The following is a 26696-nucleotide window of genomic DNA, read 5'->3' on the forward strand; positions in this document are numbered from 1 at the left end:
GTTACCAACCCAGCCAAAACCGGCTCTGTAGTACAAATGTCTTGTTTTCATAAGTTTTGAATTAAAATCTTCCATCAAACCTTAGTCACAATTTATGTTCCTAACACTAGCTTAATGATAACTAAGTTATTTTACTAAATTCTTTGTTATATTTAAAATTAATTGAAAGAAACACAGAGCATCTCAAAATGAATACAGTAACGAAAGGGTTAAGAAGTTTTGTTTCAAACATCTGGTTTTTTAAATTATTTGTAATTTAGGCAGAATGCTAGCTAGCAATGGGGAGGTGGGGGTTGGTCAATTACATTGACCCCTGCCACTTGTAATTTATTTTGTCGGTCCTAGAGGAAAAGGTGAAACCGACTTTGGCAGGATTTGAACTCGAGCTTAGAAATGCTGGAAGGGATTCCTTACCCCCCACCCCAACCTATTTCTTTACTACCCACAAGGGGCTAAACACTTAATAATTTTTATTAGAGGCACAAGGACTGAAATTTGGGAGGAAGAGGGTTCGTCAATTGTACTTATTTCATTTAGATTACTTTATCGAATGTAATGCTTACCCACCATTGGTTTGAATAAACCTTTTAGTGTCCAGACGACTGTCAAATGTAATGTTTATTTATTCACATCGTTTTGGATTTATTGTGCATTATCCCTTAGCTTCAAGAGTTAGATGTGATTGTTTACTTTTAAAATGGCATTGTAGCATAGGTGTGAGAGGTCAGATCTGGTCAGTCTGAACAAAAGCAAGTAAAATATTTTGGGCCAGATCATCGTCGTTTAACGTCCGCTTTCCATGCTGGCATGGGTTGGCCGGTTTGACTGAGGGCTGGCGGACCAGATGGTTGCACCAAGCTCCAGTCTTGATCTGGCAGAGTTTCTACAGCTGGATATGGTCCCAAAATATGGGCTGATCGTGCATTATCTTGCAGCTTCAAGATTTCGAAAATGTAATTGTTTAGAATTAGAACATTGTAGGGTAGGCATGAGAGGCCAAGTCTGAACACAAAAGACAGGATATTGATATGGCTAGGTTTTTTTGGCAGGGGCTTATAATATGGTTCCTTTATGTGATTCCAAATATGCCTCTTTGTGAGGGTTTCTTTGTGACATTTTTATATAGTTTTATTTGTATTTCTTGTTCTACTCAAATAGTTGCTTAATTGATTTATGCCTTGCACTAAGTCCAAGTCATAGCTGGCCTGGGGTTATGCAACTTGTTTATCCATTTAAAGTGGCCACCTCCAACCAAAATAATCTGTTATCTTCAAACTAGTTAGATCTGGTCTCTCACATTTGCCCTAAAATCTATATATATAAACGGCAAAATGTCTGTCTGTGTGTGTGTCCTTTATACAAATCCACAATTTTTCAGTTAGAGAGCTCGCACTTTCTATGGTCATTCAAAACCGTCCACGGTGGTCGTGCACATATTTACATTTCCCCAGTCACCCCGCAAAACCATTAAAAAATCAATAGAAGTGACTTTTTTGTGAATTTTCTATCCAAAACCCAATCAAAATGCCCGAAACTTGATACGCCAATTGAATGCCAGCTAGCTGTATGTGATTGGTCGGAGATTTGGACAGTACTCGCGTGTATGTGCGCACGCACGCAGCTGTATATGCATGCACTAGCAGTATGACCCAGCGTTGCCAGGTCATAGTGCTAGTATTCTATAAATAATCAGATAATTGAAATCTCAAAGCTACAAAGTAATGCCCGACTAATTCATATCAATGTTAATAAATAAGAATTTCATTTGACAGAAAAAACTGGAAGCTAAAGGGTTTAACCCTCAAAAGTTTTTGCCGTTCAACCTCATTGCTATATTGTTTTTGTTGCTGGTTTTTAATTGTGCTTTTTAATTTTTCAGTTCAATTTTGTCGGACGAATATTGGGCCCACGAGGGATGACTGCTAAAGAACTCGAACAATACACAGGCTGTAAAATCATGGTACGAGGGAAAGGATCAATGCGGGACAAGGTAAAGGTAAGTTCTTTAGGGGTCTATTTTTTCTTTGTCCTTACAATTTGGTTCCATTATGATTCCAAATATGGCTTTTAAGAGGAGGTTTCATGTGACATTTTTATAGGTTTTTTTTTCCCTCCACTTGAATAATTGCTTAATTGATTTATACCATGCACCTAATAGCTGGCTTGGGGTTACGCAACTTGTTTATCCAAATGAAAGTGGCTAGTAAACAAATTCTTGCTTTATTTAGCTTATTGATTTTTGAATATGAATTTCCCCACCTCCTGTTCTTTGGGGAATGTCTTTAGATTCAATAGCCATTAAATTTTGGCAATTGAACACTGACAAATTTTTGTCAAGAATTTGGTGCTGCCTGAAGTATTTAGATAATTTCAGCTTCTGTGTGTGTGTGCACCTGTATATGTGAAAATGTGACTGTGTGGTTATCTGAATTTGTTTTGTAGTATAGTCAGAACCAATCAATTCCTTGTGGCAGAATTTGGTAAGATAGAAAACTGCAGGAAGCCTAGAGTGTGTGTGTGTTGCTATTCTGCACTTGTCAACAGCAGTCATGCAGTGATATCGTTAATGTGCTTTGTCACCCTGCGTTTTTGAAGTCCTCTGGAATATTAAAAACAGGTAAGGAATTGTAGACAGGTATGCGACACAGCAAAATCCGGCTTCAAATAACACCTCATCCAAACAAGTCTAATCGTGGCATGTGGAACAGACATGAAATATGTATGTATATAAGAGGGGAGTGGCTTTGTTGTTTAGGAGTTTGCTTCCCAACTGTATAATTTTGAGTTCAGTCCCATTGTCCAATACCCTGGGGAGCAAGTGTGTTTTACTATGGCCCCTGGATGGATTTGATAGATGGAAACTGGAAGAAACTAATTTTGTGTTAGTGTGTATATGTTCGTACCTCCTTATCTTGACATCATGCAATTGTTGAAAAATGAATTGTTCCTCTCCAATATTCTGCAGAAACACCTCACATCATGGGATGGGGGGAAAAATATTACCTTGCTTGGAAACGGGTGAGAGTTGGCATCTGGTTGTAGAAAATCTGCCTAAATAAAAAACTTCATCAGACCCATGCAAGTATAGGAAAGTGACTTTTAATAAAATAATGATTTTATATATCACACACACACACACACACACACACACACACTTGAGATATTAGTTAAGACGGTTTCATAGAAACATTAACTGGGACACATTTGAAATCAGTGCATTTTGGTGAAAATGGTCTTGACTCTTACAGGGTGGGATTGTTTGCTCCCAACAATGTAAATCTTCAAATTTGCAAATATTTTTACAGCTGGTTGCCCATCGTTGAACTGCTAAACAAGATGGCACCTTTTGCAAATTGATTTTTTTTTTTTATTTTTTAAATTTTTTTATTTACTTTAAGGTTCCTGTCATCATCGTTTATCAAAGTCCTGATGTATTGTTTGTATAATAAGTCACCCAGGAACAAGTACTTTGCCTTCAAAAATAACAAATTCAGTTTTCGTAACCCTTTCATTCTCCTTGGCTGGAGAAGGAGGAGAGGGCAGGGGCTGAAATTACCATTCAACCAGTTTTTTTTTTTTTTATTTTTTAAATTTTTTTATTTACTTTAAGGTTCCTGTCATCATCGTTTATCAAAGTCCTGATGTATTGTTTGTATAATAAGTCACCCAGGAACAAGTACTTTGCCTTCAAAAATAACAAATTCAGTTTTCGTAACCCTTTCATTCTCCTTGGCTGGAGAAGGAGGAGAGGGCAGGGGCTGAAATTACCATTCAACCAGTTTTTTTTTTTTATGTCTATACTGGTTCTGGTTGGTAACTTATTAATTTCAATTATCTGTGCAAACGTTTAGTTCTTTGGCAGTTCCGAGCAAATGTTTTCATAGCTGGGTTTCTATAGCTATTTTGCTACTTTGAACACCAATTGCTCTTATCAAGAACTGGTTGATACTTTTATCATTTCCACTTCCTGGAAGCGAGTGGATATGACTAATAAGGACAATGCTGTGTGTGCTTTTGGGACTGAATGCATTTCACTACTTTGGTTTCTTTCACCCACCTCTTACGAACCAGTTCAAACGTCAACTCAGTCTGTTGCTGTAATTTTCAATTTCTTCTGAGGTTGGTTAGTTAGTCTCAGTTAATTGTTCTGAAAAATGTTAGACAAATGTTAGGTGCAGGAGTGTGGCTGTGTGGTAAGTAGCTTGTTTACCAACCACATGGTTCCGGATTCCGGGTTCAGTCCCACTGTGTGGCACCTTGGGCAAGTGTCTTCTACTATAGCCTCGGGCCGACCAAAGCCTTGTGAGTGGATTTGGTAGACAGAAACTGAAAGAAGCCCGTCGTATATATGTGTGTGTGTGTGTGTGTGTGTATATATATATATATATATATATATATATATATACATACATATACAAAACAAGAAAATGGAGGAATAGATTTTAATCAATCAACTACTAGATAATACCAATTCATATAATTTATTAACTAATTATATAGGAACATCCAGATCAAACAGAATAAAACAGTACACATCAATGAGTAAGATAATACCATAAGAATCATATATATATATATATATGTATGTGTGTGTCTGTGTTTGTCCCCCTAGCATTGCTTGACAACCGATGCTGGTGTGTTTATGTCCCCGTCACTTAGCGGTTCAGCAAAAGAGACCGATAGAATAAGTACTGGGCTTTCAAAGAATAAGTCCCGGGAGTCGAGTTGCTCAATTAAAGGCGGTGCTCCAGCATGGCCGCAGTCAAAATGACTGAAACAAGTAAAAAGATAAAAAAAAAATAAGAAAATGTCTGATTATGGGAGACAACAGTAGGATTCTAAACAAATGTTGGGGAAATTTTAGGAAGTGCATCATGACGGTGTAGGTATGAAGTTCAATTCTCATCCACATGGTTTCAGGTTCAGTCCCCCTGTATGGCACCTTGGGCAAGCCTTCCAACCAACCAAATCCTTGTGAATGGATTTGGTTGACAGAAACTGAAAGAAACCTCTCGTGTGTGTGCCTCAGCTTGACGCCCTTTAATAGTTTTGAGTATCATTTTCATACAAGCAGTATCGTTTATTTCCAGTCTTCCATGAAAACATGTCCAACCAAGAACAAATACTAACTTTTTGGAAGCAGTCAGGGTTGGCAACAGGAAGGGCAATTTGCTCATAGAAAAACCTACCTTAACGAATTCCAACTAACCCATGCAAGCATGGAAAAATGGACATTGAAACAATATTCCATTAGCTTTTCACAAGGAAATTCTCTCAGTCTATTTACCAGAATTGTTGCACTTCATTTTAAGTGCTTCTAATCAGTTGCTTTTTAAGGAAACTAAAAAAATTAATTAAACAAAAACTCAACCTGGGGTGATTTTTGGATGCATGTGGCACAGGAATTCACAACAATTTCAGCGTTTGAAATTGAACTGCTTTATTTTTCATTCTTACTTTCTGTTTAACTTTTTCTTAATGTTATTTTACTAATTCTAATTACTTAACAATAACCAAGATATATATCTTCTACCCATTGCCTGGAAATACTTTTCCGGAGAAAATGTCTTAGGGCTAGCTAGGAAAGAGGGCAAGTGTCAGAACTAAACTTGGCTATGGCATTTTGGTTTTTGCAATTGTAAAAACCTTTATATTCTAGCATTAAACAAACAAGAATTAAATATGGTCTGGTGGGGAATTATAGATTTTAAGGTTTTATTGCTGAAAAATGCAACATAGGAATGAAGTCTAAAGACCCGTTTTTCAGTTGCATCACAATGACGGCATCATTTTAAGGTGCGAGATTGTTCAATACCAATCTCATGGTTATTGAAATGAGTGCTGAGTTTTTTCTCCAAAGCAAACATAGCTGTTTTTACGTGAGGAAGGATTTTGTATTGAAAACTCAAATCACCCCCCAACTTGGATTAAATTAAAAACAAAAAGAAAAGGTGGGTTACGTGGTTAATTGTTATGAAAACTGGACTATATTATCATATACCCTGTTGTTGTGTGTTCAGTCAGAAGTCTACTAAACAGTCCATTGTTAGACTAGAAACCTTATTTGATATCTGTTTATAAGAAATATTTGAGTTCAGTGTCTGATCGGCACCATACTTGACAATGTTCATTTAAAAAAAAAGAAAAATTGTGCACGAAACTTCAGTTTCTCTCTCAAAAGAGATTTTTATGAGGGTTTTCTCTTTCCATCCCCTCCTAAGCTTTGCACCGTTGCCTTCATGTTGTTTTGTACCTAGCCTCAATGTCTCTAGAATATTGCATATGCTTGGACTGTACAGCTGCAAAACAAATTCTAGATCACATCTGAAGGGAGGCCATTTGAGCGTTACTCTTTTACTTGTTTCAGTCATTTGACTGCGGCCATGCTGGAGCACCGCCTTTTTATCGAGCAATTTGACCCCGGGACTTATTCTTTTGTAAGCCCAGTACTTATTCTATCAGTCTCTTTTGCTGAACCGATAAGTAACGGGGACATAAACACACCAGTTTCGGTTGTCAAGCAATGCTAGGGGGACAAACACACACACACACACACACACACACACATATATACGACAGGATTCTTTCAGTTTCTGTCTACCAAATCCACTCACAAGGCTTTGGTCGGCCCGAGGCTATAGTACAAGACACTTGCCCCAGGTGCCACGCAGTGGGAGTGAACCCAGAACCATGTGGTTGGTAAACAAGCTACTTACCACACAGCAACAATTCACTTGCCAACATGCAATGACCAATAAGCTTGCCGTTCAGATGTTCTGTTTCACTGCCCTGCCCCCTTATTTCTATTACTTCGTTGCTGTGAACTTAATAGCTGTATGACCCTCTTCCAGTCTCACAGCACATCAGTCCTTGCTCCCTATTACTCCAAATATGACTCAGCTGCTCTCTCAGGTTCTGCCCTTGTCTCCCGGTCATTCTCCCTTCAAAGCTGCAAACCTCCAGGATTCTCTTTCCTCCCCATATTTTTCTGTCTAGGTATGAACCTAGATACTGAAGGTCAAGGGCATTGACTAAGTGACAGATGTCAACCAACTTGCTGCTAAAATGTGGCAATGACCTATTTATTTGACAAGATGTCAAACTAGCTGCTGAAAGGAAATTGACCTAGTTGACTTATGCCAACTAACTGCTGTTGAGAGTATTTGACTTATTTATTTCACTGTAGAGGTTAGCCTGCTACTGATATTCCAAGTCATGAACAATACCTATTTCTCTACTACCCACAAGGGGCTAAACATAGAGGGGACAAACAAGGACAGACATAGGTATTAAGTCGATTACATCGACCCCAGTGCGTAACTGGTACTTAATTTATCGACCCCGAAAGGATGAAAGGCAAAGTCGACCTCGGCGGAATTTGAACTCACAACGTAACGCAGATGAAATACCGCTAAGTATTTCGCCCGGCGTGCAAACGTTTCTACCAGTCATGAACAATACCACTTCCTAGAAATTTTTTTTAATAATCTTAACTATTTGGCTGAGTTGTTGGTGTGGAGTAGATTGTCTTATAACTCTGATCTGAGTTCAAATTTCACTGAGGTCAACTTGGCTTTTCATCCTTTTAAGGACTGATTTTTAAAAAGAAAATAAGTTCAGGACAGTGGACTGGCAGAACATGTTAAGTCAGTTGACATAGCTCATGGTATCAGTTCCTGCTCTTTGCATTCTAAAAGCAATATCTGCTATGAGGCTAGTGGTGCCAAGCTGTATAGGTCCAAGTCCAGCAATCTTTTCTCCTAGATAAAACATTGAAGAGAAATATGCCTGCATAACCAATTGCCAGTCAAGAAGTGAGGACAAAAAAAAAAGCCTTCTTTGAGCTTGCACATAAGCTGTGCCAATGCAAGGCCACCCCTGACTAAAGTAGGCTACATAAATACACACGCACACACACACACACACACACACACACACACACACACACACACACACATGTGCCATGAGGACAAAGTGACCCAAATTTGATTAATATATCTGAAAAAACAAATACTTTTTTCTTGAGATAGTCATGTGAACGAATATTGTCCGCACTCTGCGTGTGTTTGTGTACATATATATATATATATATATACACACACACACACACACACACACACACACACACACACATTTGTGTGTGAATGTCTATTGAACTAAATAAACTAAGCTAGCTTTAAGTTTTTCTAGTTCATAAATACTATACATAGCTTGTCTCATGATGAGTAGTGTGTTTATACACACACACACACACAGTGGTAAAGTTCAAAAGGCAGAGTCAAGAATTTAAACTCTAAGTTCAGGGCCAAGGTGTCTATTCACAGCTTTAAATTGCAACTTTCAATGCATTAGCTTGGATTGTATCACCACCCTTTCAGGATATTGTGAACCCACAAGGGATTATGTAAACCAAATGCATTTAAAAAAAAAAGTAAAAGCTTTGTTAGGATTAATATACGAATAGGATTTTGTTATCGATGAGAACAAAACTTGACTGATGGTGCCACAAAGTCTGATATGTAATTATGGAGCGATTTCCATAAATATTGGACATAGAGATGCCATCATCATTCAATGTTCATTCTTGTAGGAGTCAGACAATCTGTCGAGTTAAATTTTCTAAGGCCAGAATCCCTTCCTGTCCCCAACCTTTACATTTCCAAGCAAGTTAACATTTTCCATGGGAGACTAGGAACAAACAGCATCGCTTGTATGATAGTGATGTTTATTCACACACTGGGGCAAGGGAGAGAGTACACACACGTACACACACAAACACATGATGAGCTTCTTTCAGTTTTTGTCTACCAAATCCACTCACAAGACTTTGGTCAGCCCAGGGCTACGGTAGAAAGCTCAGAAGGTGGCATCATGCCGTGGGACTGGACCCAAGACCATGTTTCAGAAGCAAGCTTCTCAACCACATAGCCACGTTGCACCCAATTCATGCAAATGTATAAGAGAGAGACAGGTTGGATGAGAAAGATTTTGTGCACTAGCTCCTGTTCGATTTAAAAACTTTTTCTTTTGTCTTTACAAAAACACAAGGGAAGAGATGTTAAAATGCCATTCTGTGAAAGTGGGGTGCTACTAAGCTGCCAAATGTTGAGGAACTCCCTCCCCGACTTGTACTTGAATAATTGAAACGGCACCAAGTGTGCCGATACCTTTTTAACTTTTGCCGGGCTTCTTGACTGTTCGCTCACTGGCTTTTGGATTTTCCTACTATGCAGGAGGAGTTGAATCGGGGAAAGCCAAACTGGGAACACTTGAACGAAGAGTTGCATGTACTCATCACTGTAGAAGACACACGTAACAGAGCAGAAATCAAGTTACAGAAGGCTGTCGAAGAAGTGAAACGACTGTTGGTGCCAGCAGTAAGTAACACAGTAATAATTGTCTTTTTAAGCTGGTTTGAGTAGACAAAGTATTTGGTAAATGCGGGTATCTGAAGGCGGGGTTGGCAGACGGGGAAAGAGGGGAGGAAGTATTGTTAGTTTTTTTTCTAAAACAGTAGGTTCTAAAAATTGCTTAATTCTGCTTAGTTTTGATTTTTTTTTTTTTTTTGACTGCTGATATTATAATAATGTAATTTATTAATAAAAATAATCATAATAATGAATTTACTAAGCCAATGGCAAATCTGTATTACAAGACTAGTGTTTCTCTCTGGTGACTAAATTTTCATCACAGCATGGAAAGGGTTCTAACTAAGCTAATAAAGCAAACTAGTCTTTTTCTCTTTTTTTTTTCCTTGTTGCTTGATTAAAGTGGAAAAAAAAAAAAAAAACTAATTAAAATTTTTTTATTTTCACCCTGAATCTGACGGGTGGGGTGCAGCAGAGATAATATTTCATGCATATCTTTTCTTTGTAACACTATTTGCTTGTCAATTCTAAGATCTCTCTAATATGGAAATGCATGACCTTAGCTTCCTTTACTTATCTGAAATATTTAGTCTCTCAGGTTTCTTATTTTCTGTAGGATTTTTTTTTTTCTTCTTTAAAAGTTTCCTTTTAGTGTCCTGTGACCAGGAAGATAAATAAAAATTTTATATGCTCTTGAAAATTTTACGAGGAGGATTTTCCCTCCTTTCTTTCTCATTCTCTCTCGTCCCACCACCACCACCATTAGTTTATTTAGCTAATTTCACATTTGTACCTTTATAATTAATTACTCCTTGTTTTTCATCAGTACAAAAGTTGTTCCCCTCATTTTCCTCTTAGTCTTGTTTACTCCAATAAATTATTGGCATTTCTCTTATTTTCTAAGCATTCTTGCTTTGTAATACTGCTCTCAGTTTTGGAGTATTTCATTTTCCACATTTCACATCAGAGGATAATATAGCAGTCGGCAGAGCACGGACAAAACTGCCTTGTTGTATATGGTTATGTCCTACATGTTCTGTGTTCAAAATCTATCAGGTCGACTTAACCTCTCATCATTTGATGTATTAGACTATAGCTGAGAAAGGACTACCCCAGCATGGCCACAGTCCAAGGACTAAGTATTGTTCCTTTCTCTCAGTAATTATTCCCAGTATATTCATTATATTTTAGTATATAAATGAATGCAAACATATAAGGTTTACCTAATCTTGAAACTTGAGTTTTGTGTTCCGCCTTGCCTAATATTAGTGCCAGCCTCACTTAGCTTTAGGATTGTGTGAATTTGTTTCTGTGGAAATTCTCATTCAGCCAAAAACGTTTTGTACCGTTTTGTGTTTTGTACTTTTGATTGAAAATGTCTTAATGTGGCTGCAGAGATATTTGAGGAAAAGTTTAAGATTTTCTTTTCTTTATTAACCCTTTAGCATAAGTTTAAACCAGTCAGATCTGGACTCTCACACCTACCATACAATGTCATTCTGAAAATAATCACAGCATTGAGATTTTGAATCTCTGAGATAATCTATGATTAACACAAAACAATGTGAATAAATTAAGCATCAGATTTGACAGAATCTAAATGTTAAAGGGTTAATTACCCTAAGAGTTTAACTACAGTTAAGGCAAGATATGGAAGAATTATTAGCTAGCTATAGGGATTCAAAAGAATCAATCTGTAGCAATGCTAATCCTGATCATAATCTTGTATGGATCTGAAGTGATCATCTTCTGTCTTTCAAACACAATGGAATGTCAGGTTGTGTCAGAACTATGTGAAATCAAGCCATGCCATTTCATCCTTGCTCTTCCTCTGTTCACTGTCAGGTACATGGCACCATTTCATCACCAAAGCTTTGTCCTAGGGTTTATGTATCAAGAGGTCTTCTCCAAGACCTCTAGAAGATTTGGTCTTAGTACTTAGCATGAGAGTGCAGGTGTTTGGTGTAGTTGTGTATTACATTTATGCTCCAGTCTTAAGATCAGTTTGAATTTCTGTATTGGGCACTACATTGTGTTCTTGAGCAAAAAAGAACCCCAAAAAACCGCTTCACTTCATGTTGCTCCAGTCCACTCAGTTGTGAATAGGTTCCAGCATTAGTTGGGCAGTTAACCCTGTGATAGACTGGCATCCCATTCAGTGGTGGAGGAATGTTATAATTTATAATCTGTCACTTATACTCCATGGAAACCTGATTAAGCCCTCACCTTAAGGGCTTAAGAGAGACTGAAGACAGACCTAACTTATCACATGAGGCACGAAAGACCCTTAAAAAAAAAATCCTCTCCTACTAATGTAAGTCAAACTGTTTTTCATAGGAAGTTTTTCAATAGCCAAAATGCAGTTATGTACTGAGTACTGACTTGATGACCTACAGGTCATCCCATAGAAAACCCTTCATGCAGAAATCTGTTTTGTCTGTGAATGGGTTTTACTTGTGGAAATTCTTAGCTGTACACAGGATGGTTGTGTGATTAACAGGTTCACTTTGCAACTACCCAGTTCAGTCCTAACATGTGACTTTTTGCGAAAGCGTCTTCTATAATTTCAAGCTAACCTGTACTCCATGGCTGGGATTTGGCACCATAGAAATGGTACAGTAGTTCATAATGTGTGTATTTGTTTCTTAATGTCCTGTATTCTAGTCTGGTAATCAATAAAATAAGTACTAGGAGTGCTGGGAAAGATTGATATGTATAAATGTCTAAATACATGACGAAAGCAATGGCCTCAGCATGGCTGCAGTCCAATGACTGAAACCGGCCAAAACCTATAGAAAAGTAATAATAATTGGTATGTGTAATAATGGTGTTTTCCACATTTTTTATTTTCATTATTTTATTCTTCCTGTTCTGTTGAATGTTGTGGTGATTGGAGCCACATCTTAAGAGATTTTTTTTTAAAGGAAATGGGTAAAAATGCAAAAAAAAAAACAAAACATTATTTTCTTTTTCCTACAAAGCAAAAATAATAGAGATTAGTCATTTGTTTGCTTGTATTAGATTTCTAAAACTATTGTTTAAGAATCCTGCAACAATTTTTATTACATGCTTCGAGGAAGGACTGTCAACTTGATTCCAAACATGTAAGTAAATCTATATTGTGTGTCATACACATATATACTCACACACATATGTACATATACATATGTATATATATGTATATTATATATATATATATATATATATATATATATATATATATATATATATTCTAGATGTGTGTATTATATATATATATATATTCTGGAAGGTTCTTGCATGACTATCTCCCAAACATAGGTGTAAAGCTTTCTTTGTTTATATTTTTATATTATTATTTCCACTTTATTTTTTTTTATTTTTCCTTCACATTCTATTTGCTATATATTTATATATATATTATATATTGGTGATAATGTTTCTTAGCTGTTGTCTTCTGTGGCTCTTCAATTCCAATTTCACAGGTTGCCAGTTGCTTTTAACCAAAAAAAAAAAAAATTTTTTTTTTTAAATATTTGCACTTTGGTACTTATAGTAATTTTTTGTAATTTTTATTTTCCTTTTTTTTTCTCCATTTGCTTCAGTTTTGTTTTTTTTGTTTTTTTTTTCTTTTCCTGAAATGTGATATTTGCAAAACACCTTTTTTTTGTCCCCCTTCCCCCCCTCCTCCACACTCGCTTTCATGTTGTCGTTTAAACTCAAAACGTGTGTGTGTGTGTGTCTTATGTAGATGTTAGTATAACAAGCAACTTGTTCGTTCAGTGAAAGAAATTGCAAAAAAAAAAAAGTATATATAAATATATGTAAAGTTTCTATTAAAATTTAAAAAAAAAGAAAATTCCTGGCAGCAAACTGCATGCTTTTTTTTAAAATACACAAAAAAAAAAATTGTAAATAAATTCATATTTGAATATATATTACTTAAATTTCTCTATAGTTTCTCTATTGCATGTTTATCTTGTTTTTTTTTTTACCCCCTTTCACCCCCCATCCCTACACACTTAAACACTTCCCCTTCTGCCATCACACTTGTAAATTTTTAAGAGAAAACTGCATGATAACTCCCCACTCATCCCTATCAATAGTATCGCAAACTTGCTGTGGTTCTGCTATTCATATCTCCTGCGCTTTTTTTCTCTAAAAAGCAGTGATTTCTTTCTCTTCCTTCCTTCCTTCTGTATGTGTGTGTGTGTGTGCGTAGTTACTGATTTCAGATACTATTATTACTCTTAAGTGGTTGGCATTAGGAAGGGCGTCCAGCTGCAGAAACTGTGCCAAAACAGTCATAGAACCTGCTTGTACCCTGTGGCTTGTCTGCTCTTGACAAACTGTCCAACTCATGGGGAAAAAAGGCATACTCTTTTACTCTTGTACTTGTTTCAGTCATTTGACTGCGGCCATGCTGGAGCACCGCCTTTAATCGAGCGACTCGATCCCCGGGACTTATTCTTTTGTAAGCCCAGTACTTATTCTATCGGTCTCTTTTGCCGAACCGCTAAGTAACGGGGAACATAAACACACTAGCATCGGTTGTCAAGCAATGCTAGGGGGACAAACACACGCACACACACACACATACACACACACATATATATATATGATGGGCTTCTTTCAGTTTCCGTCAACCAAATTCACTCACTAGGCTTTGGTCGGCCCGAGGCTATAGTAGAAGACACTTGCCCAAGGTGCCACGCAGTGGGACTGAACCAGGAACCATGTGGTTGGTAAGCAAGCTACTTACCACACAGCCACTCCTGCACAAATGATTATATATATATATATATATATCGACTCTGAGTGATCAAATTGTCATGCCACTAAAATTGCTGTATGAACTGCAGGTGATATGATTTTGTGACTGCATTTCTAAAGCAGTTAGAAGTGATTTTCTCATATATATATATATGTGTGTGTGTATATATATATATATTCTGGAGGATTCTTATGTGAATATCATCCCCAAAATATAGATGAAAATAGAAATATTTCTGTTAGTGCACCACCACTGAGAAATGCTATTAATAGTTTGATAGTGGGAGTATGTCTGGTTGCCCACATTAAGTTAATTAGTAAAATGTAAAAAAAAAAGTAGAGTGGATTGTGATAATTCAAGTGTGTGCATGAGAGAGAGAGAGGCGTAAAGTACAAAGAAAAACAGATTGACACAAAGAAAATGCACAGGGGAGCACACAGGTGGCACAGTTGTTGGTTGAAGTCCCAGTAGTTTCTCTGTGCCATTGGATTTAAAGAAAAACCTGTTAGGATAGAGTTTAACAAAGACAGGTCAATGAGGTTTGGGACGCTGTGCTTATGGTATAACAGCTTAAGAAGTGCAAGCATTCATTCATTTATTATAGATATAGATGTAGTCATTCTTTTGGAATATGATCAAAATCCTTATGGACTTCGTAACAGCTGAGATGTGAGACCATTTGTCCTGGGACGAGGAAGGGTGCTAATTGCAACAGTACACATGGCACAATAAAACCCTCCTTGATGACTAAAAACTGCATGCGCAGTTTTAATGCTGTCGGCACAGTCTAGCACTTGCGACGGATCAGAATACATCGTCCTGCTGCAGTGGGTGTTAAACTTTCAAACACCCTACTCAATCAGGACTCCGGTTCAGACTTCATCGTTATTGACTTACTTTCAAAATTTCCTTTCACCTGCTGCTTACATCTCAAGACGTTCTACCAGCTGTCTATTCTGCACACCCCTGTGTGTGTATACACACACACACACACACACACACACACACACACCACACACACACACACACACACACACAGTCTCTCTCTCTTTCCCTCTCCAGCAACTGTTGTTTTCAAGCCCATACCAATCCGAAAAATATTTTAAAAAGTAGTAATAACTTTTGGTTTCTCAAAGGTAGTTATTTCAGACATTTCTTCCAGAAATTTCAAAATCCTGTCCACACTCATGGGGTCTGTGGCTGCCATGGTAACTATCTTGCCTACCTGAGTCCATTTGGAGTAATTTGCATATACTTACAGCATGGCACTAATAATTGGATGAGAATCACTGATGCTTGGTGTTGACTGTTGGCATTTTATTTCATTGAACTGCAGCTCTTCAGAGTCGTTAAATTCTGAAGGATCCACAAGTGAAGAGGAGGGACTCACATTGAAAAAGAAAAAAAAATGCCATTTGCATAAGACTTGCTGGGGAAACCTATGGCAAATTTCCTTAGTGGGAACTTTTCTGACTCTGAGCTTCGTTAAATATAGAGGGCGGTTTAACCCTTTAGCTTTCAAACCAACCATATACCAAAATATTTAACCTGTTTCATGTTGAAACTGGCCAGATCCGGCCTCTCACCTCAGCCCTACAATGTCATTCTGAAACTAAACCATCACATTATTGAAATATCTAAACTACAAGATGATGTATGATTAATTCAAAAACAATATAAACAAGGGTTAAACACTTCATAAAAGTGAGTGGGGCTTTACAATTTGAGCTGAGGGGGTTTGTTCTAACGGGGAAAACTCTCCTTGGGTACTCTCTCTTTTACTCTTTTACTTCTTTCAGTCATTTGACTGTGGCCATGCTGGAGCACCGCTTTTAATCGAGCAACTCGACCCCGGGACTTATTCTTTTGTAAGCCCAGTACTTATTCTATCGGTCTCTTTTGCCGAACCGCTAAGTGACGGGGACATAAACACACCAGCATCGGTTGTCAAGCAATGCTAGGGGGGAGGACAAACATACACACACATATACATATATATACGACGGGCTTCTCTCAGTTTCCGTCTACCAAATCCACTTACAAGGCTTTGGTCGGCCCGAGGCTATAGTAGAAGACACTTGCCCAATGTGCCACGCAGTGGGACTGAACCCGGAACCATGTGGTTGGTAAACAAGCTATTTACCACACGGCCACGCCTATATTTTTGATTTTTTTTTTTCTTTTCCCCCCTTTCCATTTCACTGGTCTTCAATTTTTATATATTTATTTACAAAACATTTAATATAGCTTAATACTAAATTTAGACTATGTCCAGTTTTTATCAAAACCGTGCCCCTGCCCCCAAAGAATCACGATGTTACCCCCCTGTGTATTTCTCTCCAAAGTTCTTTCTTACCACATCCCCCACCAATACTGATGATAGTCGTAACTTTAGATGTAGTGTGGAATGTTTCTGTGCTAGAGAAGTTAGTGAGAGGCTGATGTCATCTGCTTCCATCGAGCCCTAGCTGTAGCCTTTGTATTCTTAGTTTCTTGCAATGCTGCCCTACTTTCCCACCCATCCCCCACTCCACTTACTAATTGTTCTTCGCTTCTAATCACCCCTGCACCCCATTTGTTTTCTTTCAGCCTGAGGGGGAGGATGAACTCAAGAAAATGCAATTAATGGAGCTTGCTATCTTAAATGGAACTTACCGGGATTTCAAAACTGGTTCATCCATCCATCGTAAGTTTGCTAAATAGTGCATGCTGTGTACATACTCTATTAAGTCATGTTCTTTACAACTGTGTTCCTTGTGATCCTTTTTCAGCCCGAAGGAGAGGATGACTTAAAGAAACGACAACTCATGGAGCTAGCTATCATTAACGGCACATATCGTGACACTTCTAAACCATCCGCCTCTGCAGCACAACCTTCCTCCACCCGTAAGTTTGGGAAGTGCCGTGCAGTTTCAGCTGTGTGTCATGGTTTTTCTGACAGCTTAGAATTCACTCTAGCTGCACCTGCCCTCTTATCTTAGCCTGCAACTCTTTTTTTTTTTTTTTTTTTTTTCCTCTCTGTCTCTTCCGACCCCTTCTTCAAATTCCCCTTTTTTCACTCTCCTTGGGCTCCTCCTTGCCAGTCTTATTGCCTCGAAACATTGTCATTATTCCTGGCCCCCTTCTTCCCTCCCCCACTGCTCTTTTTCATTTCTAGGTTGATTTTTTGCTCTTTGAATTTGATTTGTTTTTGTTTTTTGATTTGACTTTTTTTTTTACCTGAATTTTTACCTGTAGAGATGTTCTCAGTGGAACAGATGCGATGACAATCTTTTATGAATTGCTTAGAACAATTTGATCTTTTTGAATTTGGGGAATGGTGGGGAGTTGAAATTGCTTAGTATATATAAGCTTAAACCTAAATCTGTGATAATTTAATCTGCATGGGAGCCCTGTTATCGCATGTGTTATGTCTTGGAGTTGCCTCATCCAACAATCAATAGCCTTCTCTGGCTGGCTTTATAGTTCTGATAGACTATTAAAATCTGTCTTGTGCATTTAGTTGCAGTTTTTTTTTTTTTTTTTTTTTTTTTTTTTTTTTTAAATACTGTGTTTCTAATCCAACCACAGGTTTGCTTGCATGCTAAAAACATGATTGTTCTTTCCTTTTTTTTTTCTTTCCTTTTTTTTTTTTTCCTTCAATTAAACCTAATTAATCGGGTAACATTCAGTAATCAATCACTTCAGGTGTAGTATTGAGGGTTTTAAATCATTTTGAAACCAATTCCAGGTTAATAATAATAGTTCTTATAAGGGTCTTTTTTTTTTTTTTGTTTCACCCCTCCCCAAAGGGTTTTAATTTGATGTTAGATTTTTCTCATACAATAAAATTGTCTGGTTTTCTTTGTCATTTTATAATGAAAAATTTAATTAGGGTTTCTTTAAGCTTAATATTTCAAAAATTTCCCTTGGATGGTTTTTGTTATAAATATGTACTGACAGTAATGGTCAAAGAATCTGCCATAAACAGTGACTGAATTTGAAAAAATTACTGTATAAAACATCTTAAAGTTATTTTTAAGACATAAGCAAGAAAACTTGAAGTTTTCATTAGTAAAGCTAAGAGTGAATTATTTTAAATTTAGATGAGCGAAAACTGATGGTTAGAGTAATCGCAAAATTGCCATTTTGCAACAGAATTTTGTTGTTTTCCTCATTAACAAGTTGTGGAAATGTGAAAATAAATGCTCTACATCAGTATTGAAATCCATTTGATTTGTATAGCTGAGTTGAATAGTTGTCGGATCACGTGGTTTCATGTGTTGCTGTGAAGATGATTTTAGGATTAACCCAATGAGAGCATCTCCCAGTAAGATACTGATGTAGATAGGTACGGGTATAATTGTGTAGTCAAGCAGTCTGCTTCCTACTGACGTGGTTTGGGTTCAGAACCATTATGCAGTACCTGGGCAAGTGTCTTCCATTATAGCCCTAGGATAATCAGATCTTTGTAGATTTTGATAAATGGAAATTAAGAGAAGCCTTATGTGTGTGTGTGAGTGGAGTTCTTGGCATCAGGCAATAGATATGAGTGTCACTGTCATGTAAGCAGTGTCCTTGGTTTCTAATCTGACATGGACATATGTCAGGCCCCATGGGAAAATATTACATTGCTTGGAAACTACCAAAGGTCTTGATCCAAGGACCACCGCCTGAGAAAATCTGCCTCAATGAATTTTGTCTAACTCATGCAAGCATGGAAAAGTGGACATTAAAATGATTTTATATAAAATGGTAGCTACTTGCTACCAGGACGAATAAATGGGTGCTTAACAAGTTTAATGATTAATATTTAATTCTTAAGGGGGTGAGCTGGCAGAACTGTTACCTGTGCCAGGTGAAATGCTTAGCGGCATTTTGCCCAATCTTCATGTTCTGAGTTCAAATTTTGCCAAGGTTAACTTTGCCTTTCATTTTTTTCAGGGTTGATAAAAAAGTACCAGTTGAGTACTGGGGGTCAATGTTAATCAACTTTACCCCCCCCCCTGCCCTGAAACTGCTGGTTTTGTGCCAAAATTTGAAAGCAATATTAAAATTCTTGAAATTCATTAGGGATTTTTCGGCCTTTTCTCTCCGTTGTTTATTTGTTGAATCTACAAGTATGCTTCCTTATGGAGATATTTCGTTTGTGGAGGGGCCGATTAATTCTTTAGTGTGTGTGTGTGTGTGTGTGTGTGTGTGCGCTATATGGAAAATAATAAGCAGATTCTAAGATCAATTCATTCTTTGATAGTCTCTCCTGTTTCTTCGGTTTTTTCTCTTGCCATATAATGGCCTTGCAAATAGGCAGCAGGACTGGCTAAATTTTATTTCCTATAAACTTGCTTTCCAATTTCTCGTCACATTTATTCCCTACTTATTCCTATGTTGTTTTTCCCCTTAGCATTTTCTTTTAAGGGTTTTTAACATTTACATGAACTCCTCTTAGTCTCTACTTTTCTTCTCCTTCCTCCTCCTTTCCTGTTTTGCTGAATTCCAAGGTCTCTCAACTCTACAAGCTGTTGACTATAGACTTTTCATCCCATGAAATGGCTTTGTTTCTTTGTTTCTTCAAGGAAGTTTTCCAAATGAAAATTTAAAACAGCAAGCAGCTGAAATTTCTTCCAATTGAAATGAAATGATTTAAAAAGGAACAAAAAAAAAATGATTATGATTTTCTATTGTTTTTCTGAAGATTAATTGTAACATTCAGTAATTTTAATAATTAATGACATTAATATCACGAACAGCATATATTTAGTTTTGACAGCTGAGATATAATGATGTATTTTTATGCAAGTTATAATGTGCTATATGTTAAATGAAAACTTTTGCTAGCTCCTAATGTCGTTAGACGTTGACTGAATAGTTTAAAAGCAGTGCTTTTCAAACTGGGTCCCATATAAGATTTTGCTGTTAAAATATTTTGTGTTTTGTAGAAGCATATAACCAATTTGTTGCACAAATATTTTAACAATTTTTTTATGCATTTACTAATATTTAATTTTAAAAATGAGTCCATAGGCAAAAAAGATTTTAAAAATGGTTGAGAACCACTGGTTCAAAGCAACCTCAAGCCCAAATGGACAGTGCAGGAAGTTTTTATTTTGGCCCATAAGCAAAGACTAGAAGGGACTGCTGTTGAGGTTTTTACACGAAGATCTTACATTTTAAGATAAAGACATAGTGACTGTGTTACATATAGTAAGGGTCTTCACAAATGGAAACTTTCCCTGAAGAGGAAAATTATTCAGCCCCCACCCCAAAGGTGCTATCTATTATATCTCTCATTCAGTTACTGACCGATGATAGTTAAGACTAAGGTCCATAGACGGGAATGTTATATTTTAAATTGCTCTATTTTATGAATTAGCATGCTTTCTTTGTTTTGTTTGTCTTTGTAAAATAGGGAGTTAGTGGGATTTTTTTTTTTTTTTTTAGCCTTACATTTAAATTATTGGGTAGTTTTTTTATTTTTTTTTTTGCACTTCAGTTTTAGCATGTAGTTTCTAAGTTGTTTTAACTGTGCTTTTATTTTATTTATTTATTTATTTATTTGATTTATAGCTGGGATAAAGGAGCTGCGTGACTCAGTTTATTTTAAACCAAATTATTGTTTACATTTTTTTGAAGAAAAAAAAAAAAAAGGGCTTTAATTTTTGGTTGCGTTTTTAGTTTTCGGGTGTAGGGGTCATTTATCAAAAGATGCCTGTAGACATTGCTCTTTGTGGCATTTACCAAACATAATTTAAAAATTTTTTTTTTTGTTTACCATCATTTTGAATTTATGAATTCTATTTCAAGTTGGTACCTCCCACCCACTAGGAAGGAAAGACAAAATGACTTTAGCTGGGCGGGAAGTGCTACACGGGCTAGCTAGATTTTTTTTTTTCTTTTTTTTTCTTTTAGACTCTTAAGTAGTATCTATCTGTTGTTGTGACTTCTTTTGCGGGGGGTGGGATAATCCAGAAAGACATGATCTGAAAGTAGTTTTATGACTTTGAATCCACTCTATCAACAATCAGATATGTCTGCCGATGGAAGTGGCCTCAGCGGTTTGAATATCCCGAGTGCGGGCTGCCCCCTGGTTGTTGGCAACCAGCTCTCCTCCTTTGATCAGGTGATAGCTTCCAAATTTCCGGGTAAGAACCCTTTTCTTTTCTCACGTCTTTAATATTAGCATGACCCTCAAGGCCATTCTCTAAAAAAATCTTTTTTCCTTTCCTCTGACCTTAGGGATCTAGTTATTTTGTACTCCCTATAGACTGTAACAAGGAAATTGTATAATTGGGTGCTAAGGTAACGGTTTAGTTGTATATATGTACAGTATTTGTATTTGCTATATCTCTGCTTTAAAAGTTGATTTAATATAAAAGAATTTTCATCTTGTATGTCTGAAGCAGTTGTTGGTTATTCGATTTTCAAGGACAGAGAAATAAATACAATTGTTACCTCATTTGGTTGTTATTTAACCCCACCCCACAAAAATGTAAAATTTCTCACCTTTTTTTTGGTAATGTTGTATTTGGCCCTTCAAGACCTTACCCTTGATGCTGACCAAAAAACCAAATTGAAGAAGTTAACTGATACTTATTAAAAAAGATTAGTTTTTACTCATACAGTTTTGAAAAACAAAAAAATGGTTTACTCATAATAAATTCAACTTAAACTATTTGAAAGCTAAAACATAACTTACTTATACAAATGTATTTCTGTGTGTGTGTGCGTGTGTGTAACATTTTACTAAATCATGGCCCTTGAATGCTCTAAACTAGGGATTTTTTATTAACACCTAGTTTTTCCATTAAAATGTTTTTAAAATTCATCCAGTGCTCCTTTCTCCCAGCAATGGCTGTTGGTCTAATTTTCTTTATTCTGCATTTTAATGTTTTAAATTTGTAGCTTTTTAAAAAAAAAACTTTTTTTAATAAAAAAAAATGTTAGTATTTTAATTTTAAAAAAAACATCTAAAATCTGAATATTTTTGTCATAACTCTTAATTAATAAACTTTGTCTTAATTTGTAATATCAATTGTAATTGTCCATTTAAAACTATAATCACTAAAGAATTTAATTAGTCTTAAATTTGTATTTATTTTTTTTCATTTCATATGTTGCATTATTTTCATTTCTTTTTTTTGTTTTTTTTTTTTGTGGTTCTTTCTTATAATTTTTTCTGTTTCTTTGAACTTTCTAGGAAACTTGGAATATAACTTAAATACTTTCCTTTCAGAAGCTCCTCGAATGTGTGCTCCTCCGTTGACCATTCCACAGCTGCGTGCCGCTAACCCTAGCGGTGGTCAAATCATCCTGGCACCTCGCCTACCTTCAGTCGCCACAAGTACAGGCATACTAAATGGGGCACCGCCACCCCTCGTTTCTCCGCCAGATCCCAACCTGATGTACAACCCCTATGAATATCCATATGCACTGGCAGCACACACTGCAATTTTGGAATATCCTACTATTGATCAAACTCAAACTGGTATGCCTTTTGTCAGATAGTTGAAGATTGTATATTTATTGGTTCTTTAAATATTTTTATTTTAAATCTTTGGGGGACTCCCCCCTAGTTTGTGACTATTTGCTATTGCTTTATTTAATTTATATATGTGTGAAAATGTGTGTGTGTGTGTGTATATATATATACACACACACACATACATACATACATACATACACACACACACACAAGCTAGTATCATACACAACACCGCATTAGCAGATAAATATTCTCCATTTGTGGATTAACAAGGCAACCAACTGTTCCATGCAGTGGAGGTCTTCACAATTGTTCAATCACACCACATTGTGATCCTGGTACATTTCACCATGGTCTTGACCTGGTGAGCTTAAACAATTGTGGAGACCTCTTCCACGTGGAACCGTGGGTTCCTTTTAATCCAACAAATAAAATTCACGCACATACACTTTTTTTTTTTTTTTTACACCTTTTCTTTGGGATGGGGTACAGGGTCTGTTTCTCCCTTGCCCTCCTTATCTCACTCTTTCACACCCTGTCTGAGAATTTAAGGCAGTAGATGAAGTCTTGATGCTATCTGTGTAAAATTGAAAAATTCATAAGAATATTGTTTGCTGATGAAAAAATGAGGTGGGGGAGAAAACATTCCATGGTTTATATACACTTGTTTAGCTCAGGCATAATGTTGTTGTTGTTGTTTCACTCTTGGTTGTGCTCTATACTGGCTCCCCCTCCTCTCAAATGGATGTCATCTCTTACAGGAATTGAAATTTTGTGCAATTTATTCCCTCCATTCATATTTTCTATCTTGGTTGTTGAACCAACATCATCTGTTCAAGACTGTGATAATCCCATACACATATATATATATTTTTAATTTTAATTTTTCTGTTTTTCTTTTTATTTTATTTTCTAAGTGTCATTAAGTTCATCTTGTTCTGACTTTTTTTTTTTTTTTTCTATCTCAATTTGGTTTCTTTCCAAGCAAAAATGTGTATCACTTCTCCCTGCTTCACTATTATCATAATTTAAAAAAAAAAAAAAAAAAAAAAACGGGGAAAAAAAAAATATCTTCATTCAGCCCCTGTATGGCAGCTTTTTTTTTTTTTTTTTTACTTTTAGATTTACCTAATGGTTGTTAATATGGCAATATTCTTCAAGAACATCCAACTTGCTCCGTTCTAATATCTCTCGACAGCCATAACCAATGGAGAAATATTACATCACATAAAACTGATGCTGTCGTACTCTGATAAATATTAAATTAAATTGATGGTTATATGAAAAATAGACTTGGCTTAAATTTCCCTTTTCTTTCCTGACGAAGAGAAAAATTAATTATTGTAAGAAGAAAAAATATTTAACAAGTCTTTCAAAATTGGTATTAGTAATTTAAATTATATACATATATATATATAAATTGTTTCAATTTGTTATAGAATTTTGGAAGCTGATATTCAGATTGGTTTGTTTTTACTTTTGTTTCTAAAAATATTTAATGGGTACGTTGGTAGGACTTCTTGTTTTTATTTCTTTTCTAAATTTATCTTTATAAACGTCCCCTTCATTGACTTCACTTTGTCTGTGTTCCTTCCCATTCAGCTGCTCGCTAAGTCACTTTCTTGCGATTGGTCATTGTAGCTCTTTTCAGTCTGCTTCTTCTCTTGCATGCTTTTGCAGACATACATACTCTACGCAGCAGATACGCATCTTCTGAAAGTAACGTCATTTATTAGTATATAATTTGAAATATAATATATGGTTATATTTCAAATTCTTTGTCACCAAACAGGCCATCAGTATTTAAGTTCTCCAGGGAGTATATTAAAATCTAGGCAATTTCTTTCTAAGTGTGTATTTGTGAGATGGTGGTCGTTGTTCTATAAATGAATGATTTGGGGGTAGGCTTACTATATTGTTAATTTAGACTTGTTTTTACTCCCCCGTTTTGGAGTAGGAGATTCGTATTGAGTGCTCCTTTGTATTTTAGTTTACATACATGCTAAAGCTTGCTTTTTTTTTAAATTCTAAATTTAGGTATTTATCAGGCATTCCTAAATACTGATAATTTTGTTTGTTGGCTCCCTCTTTTTTTTTTTACTCTTTATTTTTTTTTTGTCTTTTGAGACCAGCAGTTCCCTAAATATGGAATATGATGCCTGCTAAATTGTTACTGTTGGTTAGGGGGTAAGGGTTGCATTGCCAAGACTAGAACTGTTTTGATTGTTGTTTTTGTTAGAAAGTTTGGTTATTATCCTTGCAGTTTTTCCACAAGCTGAAAGTTGGGAGTTCGAAATTCAAAAAAAAAAAAAAAAAAAAAAAAAACAACAAAAAGTACTTTTGAAGAAAAGTAAAAGAAAAAAAAAATAGTGTTTTAAACTTTCAACAAAGGCTTTTATATTACTGGGAATGAGGTGGCAAGCTGGCAGAATTGTTTACTATACTGGACAAACTTCTTAGTGACCTCTTTTCTGGCATCTTCACATTGTGTTCAACTGCTTCGGAGGTCAACTTTGCCTTTCATCCTTTCAGGTTTGATAAAACAAGTACCAGTTAAGCACTGGTGTCAATGTGATCGACTTGTCCCCTTCTCCAAATTTCAAGCCTTCTTGCCTACATTAGAAAGAAACACTAAAAATTCCCCAAATAGAGCAGATGTTATTTACCTTGTCTAAACAGATAGAACACACCTGCATGAATGGATTTTCCTCTGAAAGTTAACTCCTAAGTGATAAGCGTGCGTGGAAATCATGTTAGAAGCTTATTAAATGATTTATTTTTCCTTAAGGTGCATCTTCACTACTAGAGTTTAGCTGGGGTTTTTGTTTTTTTTCTTTAATTTTTTTTTTTAAAGAATCGTTTGACCTTATTTCACCTTTTTGCTTAACCCCTGATAAGGGCCACTATGAAGTTATCTGCATTAAAACTCTGCCCTGTCCCTATAGTTGGGAAATTCACTCCTATACACTTGTCACAACATGAATCAAATTTAAGCACTGGACCTTTATAAAATTTTTTTTTTCATTCTATTTTAAAATATCGTAATGGCAAACCTCTTTTTATAAAATTTATTTTAGAAATGATCATTTGTGCTGATTTTATCTATTGACTGCTTTCATTTTGGTCTGACTTTTGACCTTCAAATACCATTTAAAAAAAAAAATAAAGGGAATTCCTGACCTCCCTCCCCTCTTATCTATCATTTATTCATGTATAATACACACTTTTCCTTTGGATTTTTAAAGTTATAAATATCAGCTGTACATATCGTATGCAAGATCTGTTAATACCTTCTTTGCCTCCATCAGGTGTGTTGCCATATTCATGACAACCATGATGCGCAATGAAGAGTCAATTAATAACAGTTATGTTGCATTCCTCCTCTGTGATAGTGCTAATGTAATTAACATTTGGTACAACTAACAGGTACACGTCCCAGGCCCTCAGTACAAAAGGCCAGGCTGTAATTTTTTCACATTTAAATACCACTTAAAAAACTGCATTATGTGAATAATTGATAATAATACATAAATACTATTATAAGAACGTGAAGATAAGCAGGGACATACTTTTGTTTCTGGAATATTGTAATTACAAACTGCCATTGTGTGTGTGTGTGTGTGTGTGTATTAATTTTTTTTAATTGTTTGTCATTTGACTGCTGACATACTGGAGCACAGCCTTGAAAGGTTTTAGTTGAAGAAATCAAACTTTGTACTTATTCTATCGGTCTCTTTTGCCGAACCGCTAAATTACGGGACATAGTCACACCAGCATCGGTTCTCACAAATATGATGGGCTTCTTTCAGTTTCTGTCAACCAAATCCACTCGCAAGGCTTTGGTCGGCCCAATGCTATAGTGAAAGACACATGCCAAAGGTACCATACAGTGGGACTTGAACCCAGAACCATGTGGTTGGGAAGCAAGCTTCTTACCACACAGCCACACCTATATATGTATAAAATTTGAGTCCTCCGTTCCAGTTTTGCATAAGTCATACAGAATTTGCCAATGCAGATTTTCTATAGCCAGGTGCACTTTGCTACCAACCCTCTGTCTTCAAGCAAGGTTATACTTGCTCATTGCTAGACACCTTTTTTTTTAAAAAAAAAA

At 36.1% G+C, this 26696-nt stretch overlaps 1 protein-coding gene across 19 annotated transcripts in view; it reads left to right on the top strand.

Moving 5' to 3' along the window:
• LOC115222370 (protein quaking-B) overlaps positions 1–26696 on the top strand; it is a 106613-nt gene that overhangs the window by 73466 nt on the left and 6451 nt on the right. Inside the window, exons 3-8 of one of the 19 annotated variants that reach the window (XM_036511444.1) lie at positions 1880–1996; positions 9234–9377; positions 12437–12472; positions 16893–17007; positions 21126–21242; positions 22298–22585. In XM_036511444.1, coding sequence (XP_036367337.1) covers positions 1880–1996; positions 9234–9377; positions 12437–12472; positions 16893–17007; positions 21126–21242; positions 22298–22585 — 817 coding nt within the window. Of the gene's footprint in view, positions 1–1879; positions 1997–9233; positions 9378–12436; positions 12473–16710; positions 16808–16892; positions 17008–21125; positions 21243–22297; positions 22586–26696 lie in introns of all 19 variants that reach the window. The other 18 variants (XM_029792566.2, XM_036511445.1, XM_036511446.1 and 15 more) reach the window with 18 other exon arrangements.

This window comes from Octopus sinensis, linkage group LG19, assembly GCF_006345805.1.
Source record: "Octopus sinensis linkage group LG19, ASM634580v1, whole genome shotgun sequence".
Classification (NCBI taxonomy): domain Eukaryota; kingdom Metazoa; phylum Mollusca; class Cephalopoda; order Octopoda; family Octopodidae; genus Octopus; species Octopus sinensis.